Genomic DNA, 21,640 nt, shown 5'->3' with positions numbered 1-21,640 from the left:
AGTCGTGTCGTCACAACGCCATATGGCGCCCTCTACTGCCAACCAGATGTTGGTTACCGTTCATTACGCCTGAATGACTTCAAAGGCTTTCTGGAATAGGCATTTTAAAATCTAATATTTTACAATCAAAATGTACTAAAAACACAAAAGCTCGCATTATATTAGTTATCGAACACACATTTAATCATCAATTAAAATTTACAAAAAAAAAACCTAAGATACAACATCTTAATAATTACGTTAGAAATTGGGATCAGTGGTTTGTCAGTAGAGAAAATGGCGTCCGGTTGAACGCATTTTGCAACGATAGCAAAGAAGTAGTATCACGTGGTATCGTGACGTAACACTGTAGTACTCTATAGAATAAATTCAATTTTAATTCTGGAACATATTACCATAAATACTGAATTTAAGCAGGGGAACATTTTCCTGATACACAGTATTCAAATTATTGTCATGGCGACAAAAATGTGTGAAGCTTACAGAGATTATATTTTACTCCACTTTAAGTATAAAGTGAACATTTTATATGATTAATTTTATAACAGATAATAACAGGTACTGAGTGGTTATCGTCACATCTGGCATCTCACTTTTCATACTGTTTTCGTAAAATGATATCATTTTGCTTTCTATATCAATATCTATTTTATATCCATGGTATATATTTGGATATATATATATGTTCTATCTTGAGGATGCAGATAAATCAAAATAATGATTATTATTAGTCTTATCTTAAAAAGAGTTTTCTGACTGATTACAAATCTAAATAATAGAGTTGGTTTCTCCCTTTACATCCCCCCCCCCCCACAAATATATGTATAGTAGCCCAAAAATACTTTTACAATGTTTGCCCAGTGGCTACAATTTACCAGCAGAACATATGTTAACATAAGTTAAGTGTTCATTGACCATGGACCCTATAAGGTTTAACCATGCAGTAAAAAAAAAAAAAAAGAATCTGTTTTTTTGCAAGTATGTGCATTGAAAATCAAGACTTCTAAATACAGTAGTACATGAACAGGTCTGATATTAGGAGGTAACAAAAAGGAAGCGGTGTTACAATACAAGTTGAAAATACAAAGAGTTGACTTTAGCTAGGACCACCTGGAGAGAAAATCAGCACCATGGTTCCATTCCCCAGCAGTTTATTATGCAAGTCCGGACAACGCATGTCATCATTCATAGCATGCCATTATTGTACCTTGTTCAGTATTAACAGTTTTTTTTTCTGTCTAATATGTGATTCATTTTATTACTGTTTCAGCTGCTGAATAAAATGGAATACACATTTAATAAAATAAATTTTAAGTATAATTAATTTTAATCTGCTGTAAGATGGATTTCATTAAATTTAATGGAAACAAATTGGAATGCGATTAGAATCCAAATCTACTCAATTTTTTGATAGAAAAGTTTTTTTCCCCAAGAATCTGCGGATGATTTAAATATGCTCATCTATGAAGTACTTCCCTTGAGAGTGAGCGTAGGTTGCAGGTTGTGTATCTTCGTTTATACATATCAAATGACCAGATATAATGTTGCGTTTACTTTGAAACATGAATATGCTGAACCATTTTATAAGAACTAGCATCATCATCATCAAAACATCATTTTCATCATTATCATTAGCAGTAGCAACTACATTATCATAATCATTATTATTGTCATCATCACCATCATCATCAACATCATCGTCATTATAATCATCACAATATCATTTTCATCATCATCGTCATCATCATCATCACTATCATCACCATTATCACTATTTAGAATTATAACTATCATCATTAATTTTATCATTTTAATAATTAAATTGTAAAGTAAGAATAATTATGATATTAAATCCATAGTAGTTTAGCTTTTGAATAATGATGCCAGGATTTATATAGTGCCAATATTTCTATTATGATGGAGTCTACTCCTAAACACTATATTCTAATCATAAATTCCTCATGTTAGGATCTTACCTGCTATACTGAATGTTGTAATGATGTAGTGTGATTTGATATCACACTTAATAATATGTGGGTGGAGATTATATTTGCCTATTAAAATTGACATATAATTACTTTTATTGAGTCTTATAAAAGTAAATTATATTTTGAAAATAGTACTACAGTATAAGTAAGCTACGTTGGTGCATTGTTTACTCATTAATTATTCTGCTGTAAATGATCATACAAAACAGCCAAACACTGAAATTGCATCACAATAAATTACACAGTTTAAATATTGAAAAAAATTATGATCCATTTAAATAAAAACGATGCAAGTTTTTAACAAGAATGTATGTAGAACATAAATTATTATTGAATTTTGATGTATATTATATAAAATATTTTGTATAATTATAAGAAAACTAATTATATAATGTAGAATATATATATCTATGTTTGCTTTGAATCGTAGTCAAAGAGTTCCTGTAGAGCAAATAATAAGGTGGACATTAATAAAGATGTTTTATACCTTTCTGTTTCATATTTCAGGACTCCATACAATTTTCTAAATGCATTTCTGTTACACATCTCTAACCCTATTAGTTAAGATTTATCGGTTGGAGAAAAAAAAATCCTTTAATATTCGCATTTGATCATGAAAAGATTTATGCCTGCATGTTTTCATTAATATACTTTTTAGTAATTTATTGTCACAAATGGGGAAATAAGTTACAGGGGTTGTCTTTGCCTTGATGATGCTGTGCTTTGTGCTGTTAGCACACAACTGTATGTACAGTAATTCTGATGGAGCAATGAAAATGTCAGCATTTTACAACGTAGCCTTAAAAAATAACTCCCATCTATTTCTGCAGTTGTCAAGGTCTTGGTACAGCGATGAGGCGAAGGTTTTTTTTTTGTTTTTGAAGTATTAGTAGTGAAGTGTAATTCATGATGTTTCTTGTAGCTTAACTCCCGAGGCTGAATAGTCATTCGGGAATACTCAGATGCATTGATCTGTCGTATGTTTTCATGCTGCGTCGTGCACAACATTTTAGCGTGGCTTGCTGATGTCATCGGTGGGCACGCATGCACTGGGTTTGGACATATTCAAGCGTTTAGGATTCATTGGACGTAATAATATTTTGCTCATGCAAGTGTATTCAGATTTCTTCACCAAATTTAGTTAATTCTACTGACATGAATATACTTTCATTTTATCCTCTTTCCCCTTCTTGTTTTTTCCAACAAAAAAAAAAATCAATTTTTTCTTGATATTACCGATTAGAATAAATATCTTATTTATACTTTACTATTTAAGTATATACCCATGTAATAAATTTTCTAAAATTATGTTGTGGTATTCAGTAACAAATTCGAGCCCATCTATAATTCCAGAAAATATCAAATTTGTATCTAATACATGTATTGAATTATCCTATCATTTAGATCATTGCAAGTGGTAACGCAGCATTGAAATTAACCCACTCACTCCTGTCTCAGGCTTTGTTATTAATACCTACCTATTCTACTCATTTCTTGCTAGCTATTCTACCCATGGTCAAGTTGGGGTATTCTCTTTAGTACTGAATTCAACCCTTTGTGAATGAATATCCCAGTTGAATATCTTGTGTCCTTTGTCATCAAACATCATCGTTTAGCATTTTAATAACCAAGATTATTAGAAGGTATTGGGTACAGAAGTAATATCAGTCCTAATCACTTGCAAATTTAACTCCATTGGCTGAGAATCCCTTCAGGTTCTCAACTCATTACCAGGGTAATTTCAGGTACTCAGCTCTTATATGCTATTTTGTTGGAAGGCATCTATTAATGAGACTTGTGGAGGAATGAAAATCAGTATTTATTTTAGTAAATATTTCATAATGCGCTCTTGGTGATGAGGGCTAGGTATTAATTGTCTCTTAAACAGTAGACTTAATTGTTTGCCATTTTATCAGCAGTCGTTATTCAAAATGATGAAATCAATGTGTCCATTAATCATACAGCTCCTTGGAGATGATATATTTATACAGTCCCAACAGAACATGCTAATAATATGTCTGTAGATGATAATATTTATGATTGATGTTTACTGTGGAGTTTGTTATGGTATGCATGATTGAAGAATAAATGGACCTTTGGTTTAGTGCTTTCAGTCCCAGAGTGCTAAGTTCAAATCCTGGAGAGAGAGAGAGAAAGAGAAAAAAAGGAGTTGTTACATCCTGTTCTTTTATTGGCCAGATTCTTACAATTGTATAAGACATAAATTTAAGGAAATCCACATTTTTACAACCAGAGCCATTTAATAGATTATTTCAGATTATAATTGCGTAAAAGCATCTAATTCTTCACACCCATGTGTATGAAGTTGGACAGCACTTGACCTTGATACATGGCAAAAGAATAGTGATTTCATTTACAATGGTATATCACACTTCTAGGAATTTAAAAAAAAAAAGTATTGATTATAATGTACGAGTCCTCATGACAAGTGTTTGCATGTTGTGAACTAACAGTTATCTATCATAATCACAATCTGCCTGTGAAAAAATGCTTGTATTATGTATAATATTTTCCATAGATCATTTTATAATACAGTATAAGGAATTATATTATAAGATAAAATATTAAAGATATGCTATCTATGGTACAATCTAGAAAAATGCTAAAAAAAATCAATTTATAGATTGAATTGCTTATTTAAATATATCAAATTAGTTTTCAAAAAAAGTGTATGTTTAGTATATAAATATTTAAAAGAAAAATAGTATTTCAAAGGAATGCTTCAACTTCATCATGGGGTCATATTCAAATTTGACTAATTTAAGTTAAATAATTATATACTACCAATTAAATACAGGTCAAAACCTTTCAGATTTCTTTAGGGCTTGCTTTATTTTTATTTCAAAATAGATGTTTTGGAAACATTGTGTAAATAAAATACTCTTAAACTCTTGCATGATTTTAGTAATAAGGAGAGAGGAAATGTTATTTGTGAAATAGTAAGAGAATACTGTATATTGTAGAGAAATAAGAGGGAGAAACTAGTATATAAAAAGGATGTGAATGGTATTTGTGTGAAAAGTTATACTATGTTGTATCTTAATGTTTCTTTATAATAGTATTTATTAATGGTGCAGCTGATTCTCAATGAGGTATAGTAAAACCTGACCAAAATTTGTTTCATTGTACCTATTGTAAATGTGCATTGGTCAAATAAATTAATGAATTGAAATAAGAAACAAACATGTAATGAGAACTCATGTAGAGGAAAGAGAACAGTATATACTCTTTAACAAAATTATCTTTTTCTTAAATGTTTTATCTGATTTTTGTTTTTAATACCTGAATTTTTTATTTTAGTATTTTAAAATTATACGTAATCATTTGTATTCTGTGCTAACAGCCAATCTGAATTATTGTGCAATGCACATCAATGATGTGACAGAATGATGTAATTTGATTGACGAGTGACATCTAAGATGTGGATTCGTCATTAATCCATCAATGACATTATTCCGTTGGTGATAGCACCTAAACTGAGTCCTATGCGAGCAGGTCAGTTTATGGATATGTGTATTTTATTTGCTGTCAAGGTTACATCATTATCCAGGTTTAAGTGTTAGCAACGAGAGTTACGACACTTGAGAGGAACTGATCCAGTAACTGGATGAGGATTCTGTCCCTGTCATGATTTATCACCACAGCCCATTTTTATAAATGTTGTTAGTTTAAAAGGCGAAGTGATGTTAGGTGATGTAGTAACATGGCGATATTCTGGGTTTATGATCATTACTTTCCCATGTGCATTGTAAACATAGACACATGTGTATGTATTCTTGATAGACAGATAGATAGCATCTTTACTGTTGTTTCCAAACTCTTGACAGTTTTTATTGCAGAATTATGCAATTATAGAAAATGTTACTGTTTTTTCCCCCAAGAACATATCCTTTTATTTTTATTCAAAAAGCATTCAAATATGTTTAGTCATTATTTTTTTACTACCATTCGAAGTATCTTAAATTAATCATTTCAGTGTCAAACATTTAAATTCTTGATTTGTTTATTATTCTTATTAAAACATGTTTGTAACAGCCAATTTTGTAATCTATAATAAGGTATCATATAAATATATTGAAGTTAGTACTCAATATTGACCTAATGTGAAGTGCAGTAAGGGTGTATCTAAGGGGGAAGCATGTTGATGATTGTGAATGCCATACCTGTCCCCGAAAAAGCTTGCAACCTTTCTATAGTAAAATAAATTGTTAAGCCAGCCAGCTTCCTCATCAGTTCCCCTCCCCCTCTTTCCATACCAATACTTCTAGGTAATGCCACTGAGTAGAATAACAAGGGGTCTAGAAATAGCATCTAGCAATCAATAAAACATAAAAACAGAAAAATTGTAAAACTGAAAGAAAATATTCACAAATCTCTTTTGCACTTTAAGTTCATATCAACTTAATAGCATACAAAGAAAACATTACAGTATTCCGATCTAGACATTCTGTCTGGTGATGTTTTGATGAAGCAATTGCTTAAAATGGTTAGAAAATAAAATTGATATGGTAATGTTTACTCAGTAGTTAGTGTTGGAGAAAATTGCTGTGTCCTTGCATCATCCTTATTAATCGATTCTACTTAAAGTTATTTCAAGTAATTTAAATTTTAGAATTACTTGGAAACTTTATTCCATTAAATATTATAAATTAATCAGCTTATCGTTTTACAATTATAATGCATTGTGCTTATAATTATTTATAATGTTTTAATATTATATATTGATTGTTGAGGGTTTTTTGCAAATTGTCACATGTATTTATACTTCAGAAAAGCAGATATGTAAAGCACTGAACAGGCCTACCTTATACTAGTTTATTCACTATAGTTACACATTTGTTACACGCTTGTCTAAAATATTGAAGTGGTCAAGGTAGGGTTCTTTCCTCAGTAAGACATTTGGCTCTGCGGATCTTGTCCCAAGTAGGGAGTCGTAAGACATAACCTCTCCAATATTCTCAAACCTGCATCAATGCTTCAATAATTTTGTCGTCATATATATTTCCATATTACCATCCTATTCAACATTTCAAGAAGTCTACAAACAAACATACCAAGAAATATACACATACACATCTCGGGATGTGATGGGATTTGCTGTAGGTAAGGGACTTGCATATGTTAATAATAATAGTGATAGTATTCTATATAGTACCACTAGGCTTCTCACATTCTTACTCCAGTGATTACTGCCTATGGGCCTAATACACACACTTAGCTCCCTAAGGAAATGTTCTGTAATTTTGAAGCAAGCCCATTGGCATTTGGAACATACCAGTGACTCCTAAATTCACGTTTGGCAGAGAGAGGCAACGTGGATAAAGTGCCTTGCCCAAGAACACGAGGCCATAGTGGGAATCAAACTCTTGACCTTAGGGATGAAATACTAAATCGTAACTGCTACGCTCATGTAGGGATGGTCCTTAGTTTAAATAGAGATCTTGCTCATTTAGTGGGAAAGCCTGAGGATGATCATATCCATGACAGGTAGAGGTTTAGCCTAGCTCACTTTGGGATTTTGCTGTGGTTGTGGTATTTAAAAAACATTTTAATAACAAATTTAGAGAAAAAATATATTTATATACATACATATCATGCATAAATTAAATATAAAGTTGGTATTTTTCAGTCATAGACCTTTATTAAGACATGATATATTACAATTTTGTCACAATTTGACAGTTGTAAAGTCATGGGAATTTAAAAAAATTGTCTGTTCCAAAATGTACTTAATGATTTCGGCTGAAATGGTCACAAAATAGACATTGGCTGAAAAATTACCTTACTAATTGAGATGCCTTAGTATTTATAAATTAAACATTCTGAGAAAGAATAATCCTGAATAAGTTATACAAACTACGAAAAATATATTTTTCTTGGAAACATGTCCTTGTTGTGGCTTTTGAAAGATTTTCTCTGTTTTAGGTGATTTTTCAGTGTCTACTTTTTCTCTGTCTTCAGTAAGATTATATTGCCATGGCAACAATCATGCAGGGAATGTTTGCATCTGAAAATGTGTGATAACTATTTTTGACACTTGTTACTTTTTTAAATTGATGCGTAAACGAACATTTAAGCTTGTATCTAATGACCTATATAACAGGTTATAGCCGGTTTCTTACGTCAGTGCTTAGTTAATTAATTTCAATATTTAAACACCTTATGTACTTTGTATAATTTTAACTTATTAAGTTTTAATTGGAAATTACGATGAAAAAAATGTTTTTGTTGACAATTAATAATTGCTTAAATAATGTAGTTTCTAAATTATTAGTATAGAATCTTATTGGTTGCTAATCAATTTAAAAAAATGTCACAGTATAAATTCTACATCAAGAAAAAATGAATTATGTTGATGTATGTCCCATTAGAAGTTGATAACCTATTTCAAATGATCAATTCAATGTTTTTGTTGATTTTTTTCTGGATTTGAAGACTAATATATTTACTTCATGTCAGTGGTCTTAACTCACAGTATACAATATAGCAATTTTAGTGTTTCAGCTCAGTTTGTCCTTGTCAGATTTTTTTTATAGTTTCCTTGGTTATATAATTTTAGCAATTTCTTTCTTTCATCATTTCTTATTTTCTTTTTAAGTGCATTAAGACTATTATGGGTTATATCAAGTCCCACTTTATTACATTCCATGTATACACTGTAGGTTTGTGTCAGAGGATTGTCACTTGCTTGTATTAAAGATCAATCTTGGGCAGTGTTACAAATCAAATCAGATCAGATCAAACCCACATCCTTCTCATCCTCATCACATATTAGCATGATATTAGCATAGCCTTTCTTTCCAATTATAATCATGGTGTTAAAAATTATTCTTTGGGGATTACTATCTTGGCAGCTATTATACTGGGTACCAAGAGGATGGTTGCAGGGTTAGAGAAACTGAGGCCAGACCAATGCAAAAGTTACACGATCACCCACATAGGCATCCTACTGGCTTTGCCGAGGGCCTCTTTAAATGAATTCTGTCAAAGTTTCTATCATTGTGTTCAAACGATTTTACACTGTTTACCCCTGACCCCGTTATTTCAGTATATTTTAATCTTTTCTTTAATTATATAAGTACCTTTACTGAAATAAACTTTATTTTTGAAGGCTTCTAGTACAAATCTTTGTGTCTGAATGCTTGTGTATTATATTATATTGTAATCGATGACCTTGTTAAAAATAGTATGTTGTTATATTTTCAGATGAGTTGAATGAACTGATTAAGTGCATGGTATGTGGAGACACCTCCACTGGTTACCACTATGGAATCCATTCATGTGAAGGCTGCAAGGTACCGTATACATTCATTACATTATATTTTGGGTGCGTGGCAGGCTGGGATACGTAATGAAGCAATTATTATATAATTTACTGAAGGTATTGGCCAATCTATATCACCCATGCGATCACATTGAAGTTAGAGGGTGGGCTGGACTTGGGACATAGAGGAATGAGTAATGTCAATAATATAGATAATAAGCTATTAAGTGATTTCAAATGTTTGACTGCTTGGTGTCATGTGAGAGAAAAATAGAACCTAAAGACAGTATATCAAGTTATGACTTTAAATATATGCAACATTTGTCATCGCCATCGTTGATGCCAGTCATAGTCATCATCATTATCATCTTCATCATCATCATCATCATCATCTTTCTTTATCATTATCATCATCATTGTCATCACCAACTTCCACCATTTTCTATTTCCTTCTACATCATCATCATCTATTATTTATTCAAATAAATATAGTATGATATTTACAGTGAAGATGGGCTTATTGAAGGTGGATGTAAGTTTGTGCATAAAACACTTATAAAATACTTAAGATAGTGTCTGGATATTATTTTTTTTTTTTATGTATAACTTCATATTTCATCTACCACATGTCTATTTAACCTTGATATTCTGTTCAATAATTTTATTGCTAACTGGTATTTTAATGTTTTTTTACTAGTATTTTTGTCCTAAATTTTACAAATCATTCATATTACTTTTGTGTTATCAGTTGCCATCTTCCTTCCATCCTCTTAAAACTTTGTTTTATATTAAAGCACCAAAATCTGCTGGGTTTTTTAAAATTATTATAATGCTTCTGCTTTTAGAACCAGCTTCCAATCAATTTAACATTTTTCACCTCTTTTTGCAGCTTTATACTAATTTGTTTTCTTTGTAACCATTCATATATCTTGCACCTTTGGTCTGGAATTGGGGGCCATATAAATTTGAGACATATTATATTGTGGTATTCAGTAATCATGACATTAAATATATTTTTACTTTAAAAGTAACTGCATTCTCTCAATTCTGACATTTTAAAACTTTTTTGAATGATATATGGCCTTATGTGGCATAGGGCACCAAAAAGATTAATGAGGTGAGTTTTCCCCACATTTTAAAACTCATTTGGTGCAAGATAATTCACCCTAACAGGGCTAGAATAAATTTTGCTTTTTGTTGTAAGTGCTGCCTTGAAATCCCATGATCTTAGGTTCAATCCAAACTAGACTCATAATAAAATGTAGCTACAGAACATAAACAGATAATTCCATCTTGCAAATGACATGGCACTTGCTGTTTTATATGAATAATACATTGGTTTTTTTTTCAACAATAATCTATTATGCAAGTAATAAAAGGCATTTTTTTACAGTGAATAAGTTGTTGATATTGTCATTCCACGTATATTCATAAATTGGGTGTTTATAAAACAAATTATACAGGATTAATTTAATCCACCAGTTCAAAATAGCCTATAGAAAAACATGAAAATAAGTGTGTAAACCATTATCGTTAGTTATTGTTAAATTAAACATTACACGGCAGTTTGTTGTGTGAAAGACAGCACGTGATGTAATCGTGTGGGTAGGAATGTATTGAGAAGGGCAGGGCTAATTGTATGACAGGATTAAGGATAGTGCTGACATGGATTAGGTATGCAATATGTATTGCAAGATCAAACTCAGCGTGAGGCTATTATTAGTCTGCAAAGAAAGAAAATGTTTGTTGAGATGGAAGAAAAAAAACAATGAGAGTAGTGAAAAAAGAAATAGAATTATCTTAACTAGCTGACTGGAATTTTGTGGACTTGGTGGAAAACAAATATTTTACAATTACTCACTTAAAATATGTATAAAAAATAATGAAAGAATAGAAATATTAATTAGTAAATAATGACTTGAAGAGTTGAATGAATAAAAAATATTTAAAACAAATGAAATAGATTTTGTATGAAGGGAAGAATTAAATGATAATAAAGGGATGCAGTGTGTAAACAGTATGAGTAAAAATTAAATGGATAGAAAACAGGATCAAGTGAAGAAATAATCAAAAGCATGTGAAATAAAACTGAGATTAAAAATTGATAAATAGAAAACAATAAATGAATTTAAAAAAATGTAATTTAGATAAAGAAAATATTGAAGGAAATGTAATTATAAAAAGACTTACACAATTAGTGGGATCACAATAGGATAATTGTGAATAGATGGAAATTATTATTCAGTGGAAAACAAAGGTTGAGATTTATTTATGGAATGGGGAGAAATTGATGAAGGGGCAGAAAATGGTGAAGGGGAAAAAAATTGTGAGTGAATGGAAAAGGCAAGGTTCAAAATGTCACAACCCAAGACTTACAGTTTTATGTTATGGGCAAGGCATGCGAGCATCCAAAGTTTGCATTATGCATTAATAGCTTTGCCCCCAGGCTCTTAGGATTAGTCCAGTGGCATTCGACACTCAGCGAAAATGTCATGGACGCACTGATAGAAATTACTATACATTTAAACGCATATTCCGTTTGCTAATGAACATGAAACTATCAATCCTTGCAACGGCTTGTATGTTTTTTTTTTAGCCTAGTCAGTGAATCACTAACCGTAGGTCCATGACTTGAACATGTCATTCCCCAATAGATTTCTTGCTAAGATAAATTGGAAAATACATCCATTGTGCTATGGGATTGTATTGCACAGTCGTATAAATATTTACAATCGATCCACCCTTTTAGTGTTGGCTTGTTTGGTGCTGGGAATTGGAAAGCTGAAATCATTGTCAAAGTTTTTTGTAATAGAGTACGAAAAGGTGAAAATTAAGTAAGAAAACTTGCCGCAACTGGCAAAAAAATGTAATAAAATACTCAACTCTCAATAGACTCAAGAAATATCCCATTAAAATTTTTTTCTCAGTCTATGAAGATTAAAGGCTTAATGTTAAGTACACATAAAGAATCATACATAAAACTTTGGCTTATTACTTGAAGTAAACTGTGACTAACGGTAGACGAATGTTGAAGAGGTAGCCGTCATAAAGATTGGAAAATGACAAGACAACTATTGATGCATGCTGTTATTATCCATGCAAACAAATAATGTAGGCCATAAAATTTGGTATTTCAAATTCTCCATTATTTCTACTGAATGTCTTACAAAATGTTTATTAATATTTAATATCAATAAAGTTATTGTTTTTGTTATTATTTAAATTCTATTAAAAAGCCAATTTTAAGATGGTACGGTGAAAATACACATATCTAATATATTTTTGTTTATACTACAATAAAAATTAGGCATTTTTCTGCTACTTAATATAATAGGCAGGTGTTATTACACCTGTCATATTTAATGATTACTGTGGTCTTTTGTTTATCATTGTCTGTCGTTGTAAATCGCAATATGGCTTTTTCTGCAATGTACCTTAGAATGGCATTATTTACTTTATCATATTATCGTTATTCTTAAGTAAATAATTCTATAAAAAAATTGCCTTTTATGTTTTCTAACAAATAGCCAATATTTATTTAAAGGTTATTAATTATTTATGTTTTCTTTGGTGTCAATAATTGTAAAACAGCTTGTTATATACACAGGTGAATGAAATTTAAGCATAGGATGGTATAAAACAGCAGTCACTGTTTTTTTATCACATACAATGTGAGTGCTTGACATTCATACTTTTTCCTCAGCATTCCATTGGGTGTCAACACCTTCCTAAGTGAGCAGAGCTTTGTCTAGGTTTACTTGATCACCTATTCAATTTCGTAGTTCATTGTCACATTAAATGAACATATGTAAATGTATCCTACCTTCTCTCTTGTTACAAATAAATAAATCATGTGATTTATTGCTTTTGTATTCAATTTTTTACGATATTAATTTGATTTGCAGGATTCAAGGTCAACGTGTATGTGTCTCATATTTCATATGTGGTGTTCTAATAAACAGAGTTTTAGATTATAAAAAAAAAGAAATACATTTTGTAAAGCTGAATATGAGGATTAATTATCCGAGTGTCAATTTACCTCATAAATTTAGATCGTTGTCACTTTTTTCGTCTCCTTTGCAACACCCATCATCACCATTCATCAACATCATCTTTTTCTTTATTATTATGGTACACTTCTGACATTGTATTTCTATTTATCTCATGTTATTTTTAAGTAACTGTCTATATTTACTCTATAGCTCTGATCTCTAATAAATAAGCAAATTATATTTTCATTCATTCTCTTTATTTCGAAAACAAGTTCATAGTATACAACAATATTAAATATAAAGTAAATAGTTTATATACAATATTAAGAATATAAAATTAATAGGTTATATCTTATTTATATAAATATAATGCCAAAAATATGACATAATATCAGATCTGTGTTTCTTTTTTCTCCATTACCCCAAGTTAAAACATAAAATATAATATTGCAACAGAAGGAATAAAAAAAATTCTTCCAATCCCTCCACTTCACTTGAACTTATTAAAATCATTCAAATAATCATTGAATTAACATTTTTATAGATTTTTTAATGAAATTTGTTCTGGAGATTCAATTTTTAAAAGCTGTAAACCCTTCCTAGACAGCCATTAGGCATGTATTTATATATCCCTACCACAGATGCTGTTTCAATATTGATCCATATCTTTGCTATGATAACATCAAATAATGTAAAGAAGACTAAGCTAATAAAACAGCAAACAATGACACAGTCATGATTGATAGCTTGTCTCAAATTAACAAATTATATTTTTTTAGGAAACAAACAGTAAAAAGCAGCCTTCATATTTCACATATTTTTGAATTCCATTCTGATTCAGAACAAGGAGCAATACTGTTTTTAATAACATTCATACTAAGAGGCTCCAGGGAGACAAAATCCTTATTATAAAGCATTTTGTTTGACATGGAGGTCATTGAACTTGTGTGTTCACATTGCATTGCAATTGTATTGTAAAATAAAAATCAAAGAAAGAAGAAAACAAATTTTCAGACTTTTAAAGCTGCTTTGTATTAAACCAGACATTGTATTTTTTTGAGGTTTTTGTTCATTTACCTTGAAAGACATAAAGGACACCATGAATACACTGCAGGTAACCATATAGAGAGTTCTTGTGTGACATACATACATACAGTACAGTAGCTAAAAGTGTTTAATTAGCAGTGTGCTATTTTTACTAGCATACGATATGTTTGTTTCAACTATTTCGCATCAAATACATGTGATTTTTTTTTGTTTTTTTTTTGTATCTCCAAAGAGTAAAGAAATTCTGCTAGTAAAAGATATGTTTTGACTTGCTCTCTTGGCCTATTCGAAAGATTAGTAGAAGCTATATAATATAATATCATGCTATATTAACGAAAAAACTTCTAAATTTATTACTTAAGTCATTAACATTTTTTGGGAGGTTCGGAATCTAATTTCCGGGTATCTATGAAACAAAATATATCCAGGGAGAACCGCGGACTATTCTTTCCTATATTTGTTTTTCTGACTAGCATTGAATCCCCTATTTCAAAACATGGATCTACCCCTGATAAGCTGAACTTCATTAAAATGTGCCTTTAATTATTAGTTCTTTCTTGTGATCCTCCACCCACACTCGTGCTAGATTTTGTACTCACATTAGATCACATAATTCGCATGACAAAAGTTTAAAAATCATTCTTGATGTTGTGATGCGACAGGCCTGCATGTTAACCTGTTATGCTGTCCCTGTGGGTTTTCTGGTGCGTGAAATACGATGCGGAAAATAAATTGCAATTGCCATTAAGTCAGTGTGTGACATCTTTAAACTTGAGGTTCCAAAAATGAACATTTACGAGCTGTGAAAAAATTGCAAGATTTTTGAAAAACAATAGAAAATCAATAAATATTTATTAAACTCTACCTTATATGCATTACTACACTTTGTTGTTATCAATTGGTTTATGAAATTATACTTTATAAATTGTGCAATCATTGAATAAATAACAATTACTTATTTATTTAACAATTTAGTGAGTAAAAATATCGTATGGTGAAATAAATTTATCGATCTATCATTTAAATTACAACATATTTCAAATGATACCTAATTTCAAAACTTAAATTGATTTATTTTATTAATGTTGTCTTTCCTATTTAATTGTCTATTTAAATATATCTCTATTTTGTGTGTTTAACTTTATTATTTTTCATGGGTTACACAGTATTTAGTAATACTTACACCTTATAAATATCAACTACAGTAGTGTATTAGTATATTATTTGTAATAATGTAATATTTTTAAGCCTGAAATGTTATAAAATATGTTCAATGAATTAAGAAAAATAAAATTATTAATTCATCTATTAGTATATATATTTCAAAATCCATTATGTAAATATACTAAACAAAGTACAACTTATAAATAGAACATAGGAATTTAAACAAAATTACCTTTAATGCAAGTTGCTGAAAACATTCTTTTGTTTAAATTTTTTATTATATTCAGGGTGTCTGTTTATTTTAAATGTGTGTGATTCTTTTTACATAGTATGGAGTTATTAATTGCTTTCTCTGAACAAAGCCCTTCTGGTGAAGGTTATTAAGGAATGCCCTTGATATTGGTGTTATGTATATTAACATTAATGCTATTCGAAGATATTTAATTCATTGTTGTCTCTGCCAAAAATTCCCTTACCTTGAACCTCTGCGCTTCGTATTTATGGCCATATCAATTAATATTTAACATCATTTTAGAGGTGGTTTTAAGGTATTAGCAAATTTTGCTCATTTTCGTCAAGCATCATTAGCATAATGTGCAGCCTCATGTCTCAGTGGTTTTTAATGATTTAAATAATGGCCATTAAATATTGATTAAGGTTGTATTAAATAGGCTATAAAAATGTGACTTTTAGACACGATAAAGATGGACAAATTATGTAGCATTTAACTGGCTTAAGCCTGACGCTTTAACCGTAACTAATGCGAATATGTGAATTTTGAGAATAAAAATTATATGAATAAGGCAGTGTCTTAATATTTTATAACAATTTATATTACATATTTCTAAGTATTTAAATATGTAAATAACATAATAAAAAATAGTAAATGATAGAATATAGAATAGGAATGTAAGACAAGAATTTTTTTTAGTAGTAGTAATAATAATAGCTTTATAAAGACACAGCATTATATCATTATCTGCTATGCTATTTTGTTTTAAATACAAGGCATATTTAAATGATTGAGTTTTAAATACGCGCCACACCAAACAAGTTGCCATTTTTACGTTATACCAAAACGATCTCAAAGTGCTTGAGGTGTGTACTAGATCTTACAGTTACTCGCTTCTCCCCAAAGGATTCTATTCTGTCCGCAACAGAGGCTAAATGGACTAGTACACCGTCCCCGTACTTGTCTTGAAAAATATACTGACTTCGTGCTGTTTAACCACCGCTGATATTATGGCTATATGTTGCGGTGCTTCTGCCTTAACCGCTCGGCCATCTAACATGCCAACTCGATGAAATCAAAAGCATTCAAATAATTTTCATGTTGAACGTTGTGTCATGAACACATTGTACTTTCGAGAGACTTTAACAGAATACTCATATTAACAATAATTGCCGAAAGTACAGAACCCCAGACACAATCAGTAAAGTGTCTAGGCTTCAAATTCATCAACACTTCTGTCTCGAGATTTGCTGTGGTATGCTTTGGTTCGGAGTTAGGTAATGCAGATGTATGCTTGTTTAATATGCGCTGTTCTTCCTTTTCAATGTTTTCTTTTTGTAATTAAAAATATTAATGTCTATTTCATGCATTATTTATTCAGTCTGAATAATTTACCAAAATGGATTATCTAAAATAATTTTAACAAAATGATTACTCCAAGGAAACTAATTTTGTATTCTTAAGAAATAACTACAATAATATGCTTTTTATTACTAAATGTAGCTAGTAATCTAAAAATGTATTTTGTTGTAATTTTCATTATATAACTTTATCTTCAGAATTCAGATTGAAATCTTATCTAAGGTACCAAAGGTTGTTTTGGAAAATATAATGACTATTATTTAATATTATTTATATGTAATGGATTATATATTCCTCACAGTTACATAATGAAAATTTCTGTATTCTGTAATAAAATGTCAGATTTATTTAGTTATTTTTAAAAATTTTACTTTCATCCATTCATCTATCGACTGTTTATTTACTTCATTTTATAATATTATTAAATTTACATAGTTTATTACAGTTTATTGGTTTGTGTCATTTTTTGTGAATTTTCGTTTTGTATAAACTTTGTACATGGCTTTTTGGCTACTTGAGACATGGAACATGGACAATTTACAAAGAACAAATTTATAATGAAAACACTAACTACACTACTTAATATTCCTTATCAGTTAAATGACAATAAGAATATTAATAAAAATATTAATGTAGGAATTTATATAGTGCTTCCCTTGGGATGCAAGCCATTGAAAAATGGGGCAACATGAATGCACCTTTACAAATGTCAGGCTAACTGTGTCAGACAAACTGATCGACGGCTTATTGTCCACATAAAAAACATACAATACAAACAGGTTATAGTGACGCCTTGTTGCTTACGTATCTAGTTAGTTTGCTCGAAAAGATATCAATTACGAACACCTAGACTAAAAGGATACAAGGTTGGTGTACTATAGTCCTAATTCAACCTCAGGCAACTTCTAATTTTTCGCTCATTTACTGAAATGGTTTTTTGTCTGATTTTGCCGTACATGTCTAAACAGAATATAGTAAACATCTTTGTTAACACTTCCTACTTTCTGACATTTTGTTGTATGTTTAACTATGTGACATAACTTTGAAATTCTTGCCGAGAAACCTATTCTTTATTTATTCTTCATGTTTGTTATTTCACATAGTAGCTGTAAATGAATTTCATGGAGTTACACTGTTATAAATATTTCTGGTGGTATTGCCATGTATATAATTATTGTTAGTCATATTTCAACAACAAAAAAATAAATAAGGAAAAAGCAGACTTTTTAGTGGTAAATGATAAAAAGATAGCATTTAACTGAATATAACAGATTCCTTCCTATTCCTTGTATATCTATACTCATGGAGGTATTATACATATAATAAAAAATAATTTACTTTGATTTGGCTGAAAGGTATTATGTTCCTGTTTCTTGCACTGAAAAACCCAGTTTTAAACCTAGCTAGCATCTGCTCTTAATCGCTTGGTTCTTTCTTCAAATATCCCTCACGTGAGTGTTACAATAGGTGGGTTAAGAGACAGTGTACTTGTATGAAATTGAAATTCTGATTGTATGATAAATTGTTTGGTTTGTGTTAGGTTGCAACTGACTGACTGTGATGTCAAATATAAATCAAGCATTGGAGTTGTTAAGAGCTGACAAGTTCTTTCATTATGCCAATTTCCAAGGGTAATCCATCCACATTAACCATGGAAACTATCTATCTGATTAGGGCCTTCATTTTACTCTAAATTTTATCCTTTTTTTCAACTTTCCCCATCTTTCATCATTTCTTTCTTTGACACCTAAAGCTATTTATACTGCATAGTTTTTTTTTCTGTGGTTATAGCTGTACATTACATGTTACCTTATATTTGGCATCTTTTTTTAATTTTCGTTAGGGGCCTATCTAGGATTTTTAAAACATGGGGGGAATTAGTGGATGGGAGAACATTTTCAAGTTTTATTGCAGAATAGAAATTAGCAATTTTGGCAATCAAAGAAGGGGGATTCATCCCATTTACCCTATAATTATGTCAATACCATTGATTTATTCTATTCATGTCTCTCCAATTTCTTTGAAAAACCTTTCATTTTAAGTCGTTAAAATCTTTGAGATGATAAGGGATTTCCCCTTTTGTGGGTACCCATCATTACACTAGCACCTCACTATTTTTACTTTTCTATTTATTACCTCCTCCAAAAGGAGTTATGTATGTGAATAGCTTAGCTCAGTCGGTAGCCACTGTACGTGCGCTGAACCGTGGAGATCTCTAGGTTCCCGGTTCAATTCCTATCCCTGCTCTCCTTGTGTTTCAGCTAGAGGGCTTAACTGCAAGTTATGATAGCGCACTTTCTTTCGGATGAGTCGCTTAAGCCATTGGCCCTGTGTGCATTATTGCCCATGTGCACGTTAAAGAATACAGCACACTCTTCGGAAAAAGTAGGTGCTTGTTTCACGATGCACTGCCCAATCACCACCAGAAGGACCTCACTGGAAATAAGTCTTCATCAGACTTTCGTGGGTTATCCTCGGTGTATACAGGGTTCCCGAGTCTCACTGAAATCGCAGGAGTCCCCCGAAAATCAGGACGGCCTCCCGCACTCCCGCCAACAACCAAGCACAAGTCTTATGAAATTATAATACGTACAGAAGAAATTAATGCATGCTTTCACAGTAAATATTAATAGAGAGATACATCAGATTATACAATATTACTAAATATAGTATTGTGACTAGTTTGCTATCTTAAATTGCTATGGGTGAATGGTCGCAAATACTTAGTTATTGGAATGTTTGTGCTGGTATATCTACCATACATACAGTAATAAAGAATTTAGTAAAAAATTTGTATTTTATATCCACTGTGTTAAATTGACACGTCAAAATCTTGATAAATCACTCAGTTACACATTCCCTAGTTTTATGAATCTGGCTGGCTTCCCCTGATTTTGGCCAGTGTTGAGCAATTTGTAATCATTGAGGCTCTGAAAAAGTATAGCCAATGTGTTGAAGATTTGAAAGCCATTTCCTGTCAATGTTGATGAAGTCGCACTTCTAGGCTACCCCCCAAGGCTCTCTTTCTGTCATTAATTATAAATCACCCAGCGAAGAAATATCATCAAACATCCAGAATTCTCGTCAAACGAAGAAACATTTGTCACCTAAAAAAACCGGGGAAAAGACGACTTGTCTGATGTTGAGTAACACTGACCCACATTTTGGTTGGCCAATTTTTGATTTCGCTAGTACAGTTCTAACGGCTGTGAAACAAATGATCAAAGTGTCATCATGCAACCTTGATGTATGGTACTGTAGCTTCACCATTTATATTTATACAGTTCATAGATCATGTTCTCTGACTGATCCCCGCAATGCCCGCCCTCACAAAAGTGCCTTGTTAGGAAATGAATCTATGATCCTGCCTAACACCAGACTGACCAGTCTAACATGCTGTGCTGTACATGTTCTCCGAGGTCGTAAGCACATCCACCCTCAGGTTTCAACTATTGGCAACCTGCTGATCTAAGACCTTGTATTAGTCGGAATTCAACAAGATACTCGGTGATCATATGTTAAATTCAATATGGTTTTCTTTCATTTCATGATAATTATTGTACTGTGAACCTATATGTATTTTCAGATGTTCTAACCCCTGAAATGATCAAGATGGAATGTTTCCTGGTAAAGTTTCTCACGCATGCGACTATTAGCATTTTTAGATGATCTTGAGATATTTTGTAACAGTTTATCATGTTTTTTTTTTTTTCTCAAACATTGTGATGCACCAAGAAATTTTGCCATAGAAATATTTGGGATGGTGAGTAGGAAGTGATTTTGGGGAGACATGAAAATTTGGTAGACGCCTGATCAAATCATTTTCCATCACTTACTAACAGTTGTTTGCCTGGAGTTAAAGTACCTCCTTAACTTTGGTAATACTTACCTACATTTGTGTTTTCTGAAGGTAGTAACATTAATGCTGAAATCAGTTATAAAAATCAGGAAGATAACAACACATAGTATGTCATATTCTTTCCTCCAAAACATGATTCATAATTTTCTTTGATATGTCAAAGGTCCTAGACATGGTTGGCAACAGTTTAGTTTGGCCTGGCATGGATGTAGCCTATACTTTAAACCTGTTCCAAAAATTTAACTCAACACATTTTTTTTTTCACATTTATTCTGTATTAAGGATACGCATGGCAATGATTTGTGTCTGGAATCGATACAGAATGGAGAACAGGGGACAAAATAGTGACAGGAATAATTTTACTTTTTTATTCGGGTCTGTGGTTGATTAGGGTGGAACAAAGAGAAAAAAAGGGGGTTGGTAAGGGGATGTTTAGTAATTTTGCCTGTTTGATTTGTATCTGGGATTGATTAGTGAAGGAGAACATGGATAGAAGGGTGTGGGAATGATTTTGCTGTGTGATTCATGTCTGGTTGATTAGGGAAAAAGGGAGAAATGGGGGATAAATAGTTGAAAAGGAATAAAGTTTTGTCAGATTTGTATCTGATGTTGATTTGGCAGAGCAGGGGGTTAAACTATGTTAAAGATATACATCTCTTTGCAGTTATGTATGTCATAATATGAGGAAGTAGATGGTTCTTAGCATCTACT

The 21,640-nt window shown here is 31.2% G+C and overlaps 1 protein-coding gene across 1 annotated transcript in view; it reads left to right on the top strand.

Moving 5' to 3' along the window:
- The window catches only part of LOC117125490 (nuclear receptor subfamily 1 group D member 1-like), an 86,962-nt gene that overhangs the window by 4,599 nt on the left and 60,723 nt on the right, over window positions 1–21,640 (top strand). The window contains exon 2 of the mRNA XM_033271987.1: window positions 9,216–9,304. Within this exon, the coding sequence (XP_033127878.1) occupies window positions 9,216–9,304 (89 nt within the window). The remainder of the gene's footprint in view (window positions 1–9,215; window positions 9,305–21,640) is intronic.

Source organism: Anneissia japonica, unplaced genomic scaffold, assembly GCF_011630105.1.
Source record: "Anneissia japonica isolate Jap-2015-1 unplaced genomic scaffold, ASM1163010v1 scaffold7731_len1735946_cov199, whole genome shotgun sequence".
Taxonomy (NCBI): domain Eukaryota; kingdom Metazoa; phylum Echinodermata; class Crinoidea; order Comatulida; family Comatulidae; genus Anneissia; species Anneissia japonica.
The sequence above is the reverse complement of the archived record's forward strand: the minus strand, read 5'-3'. Positions and strand labels throughout refer to the sequence as shown.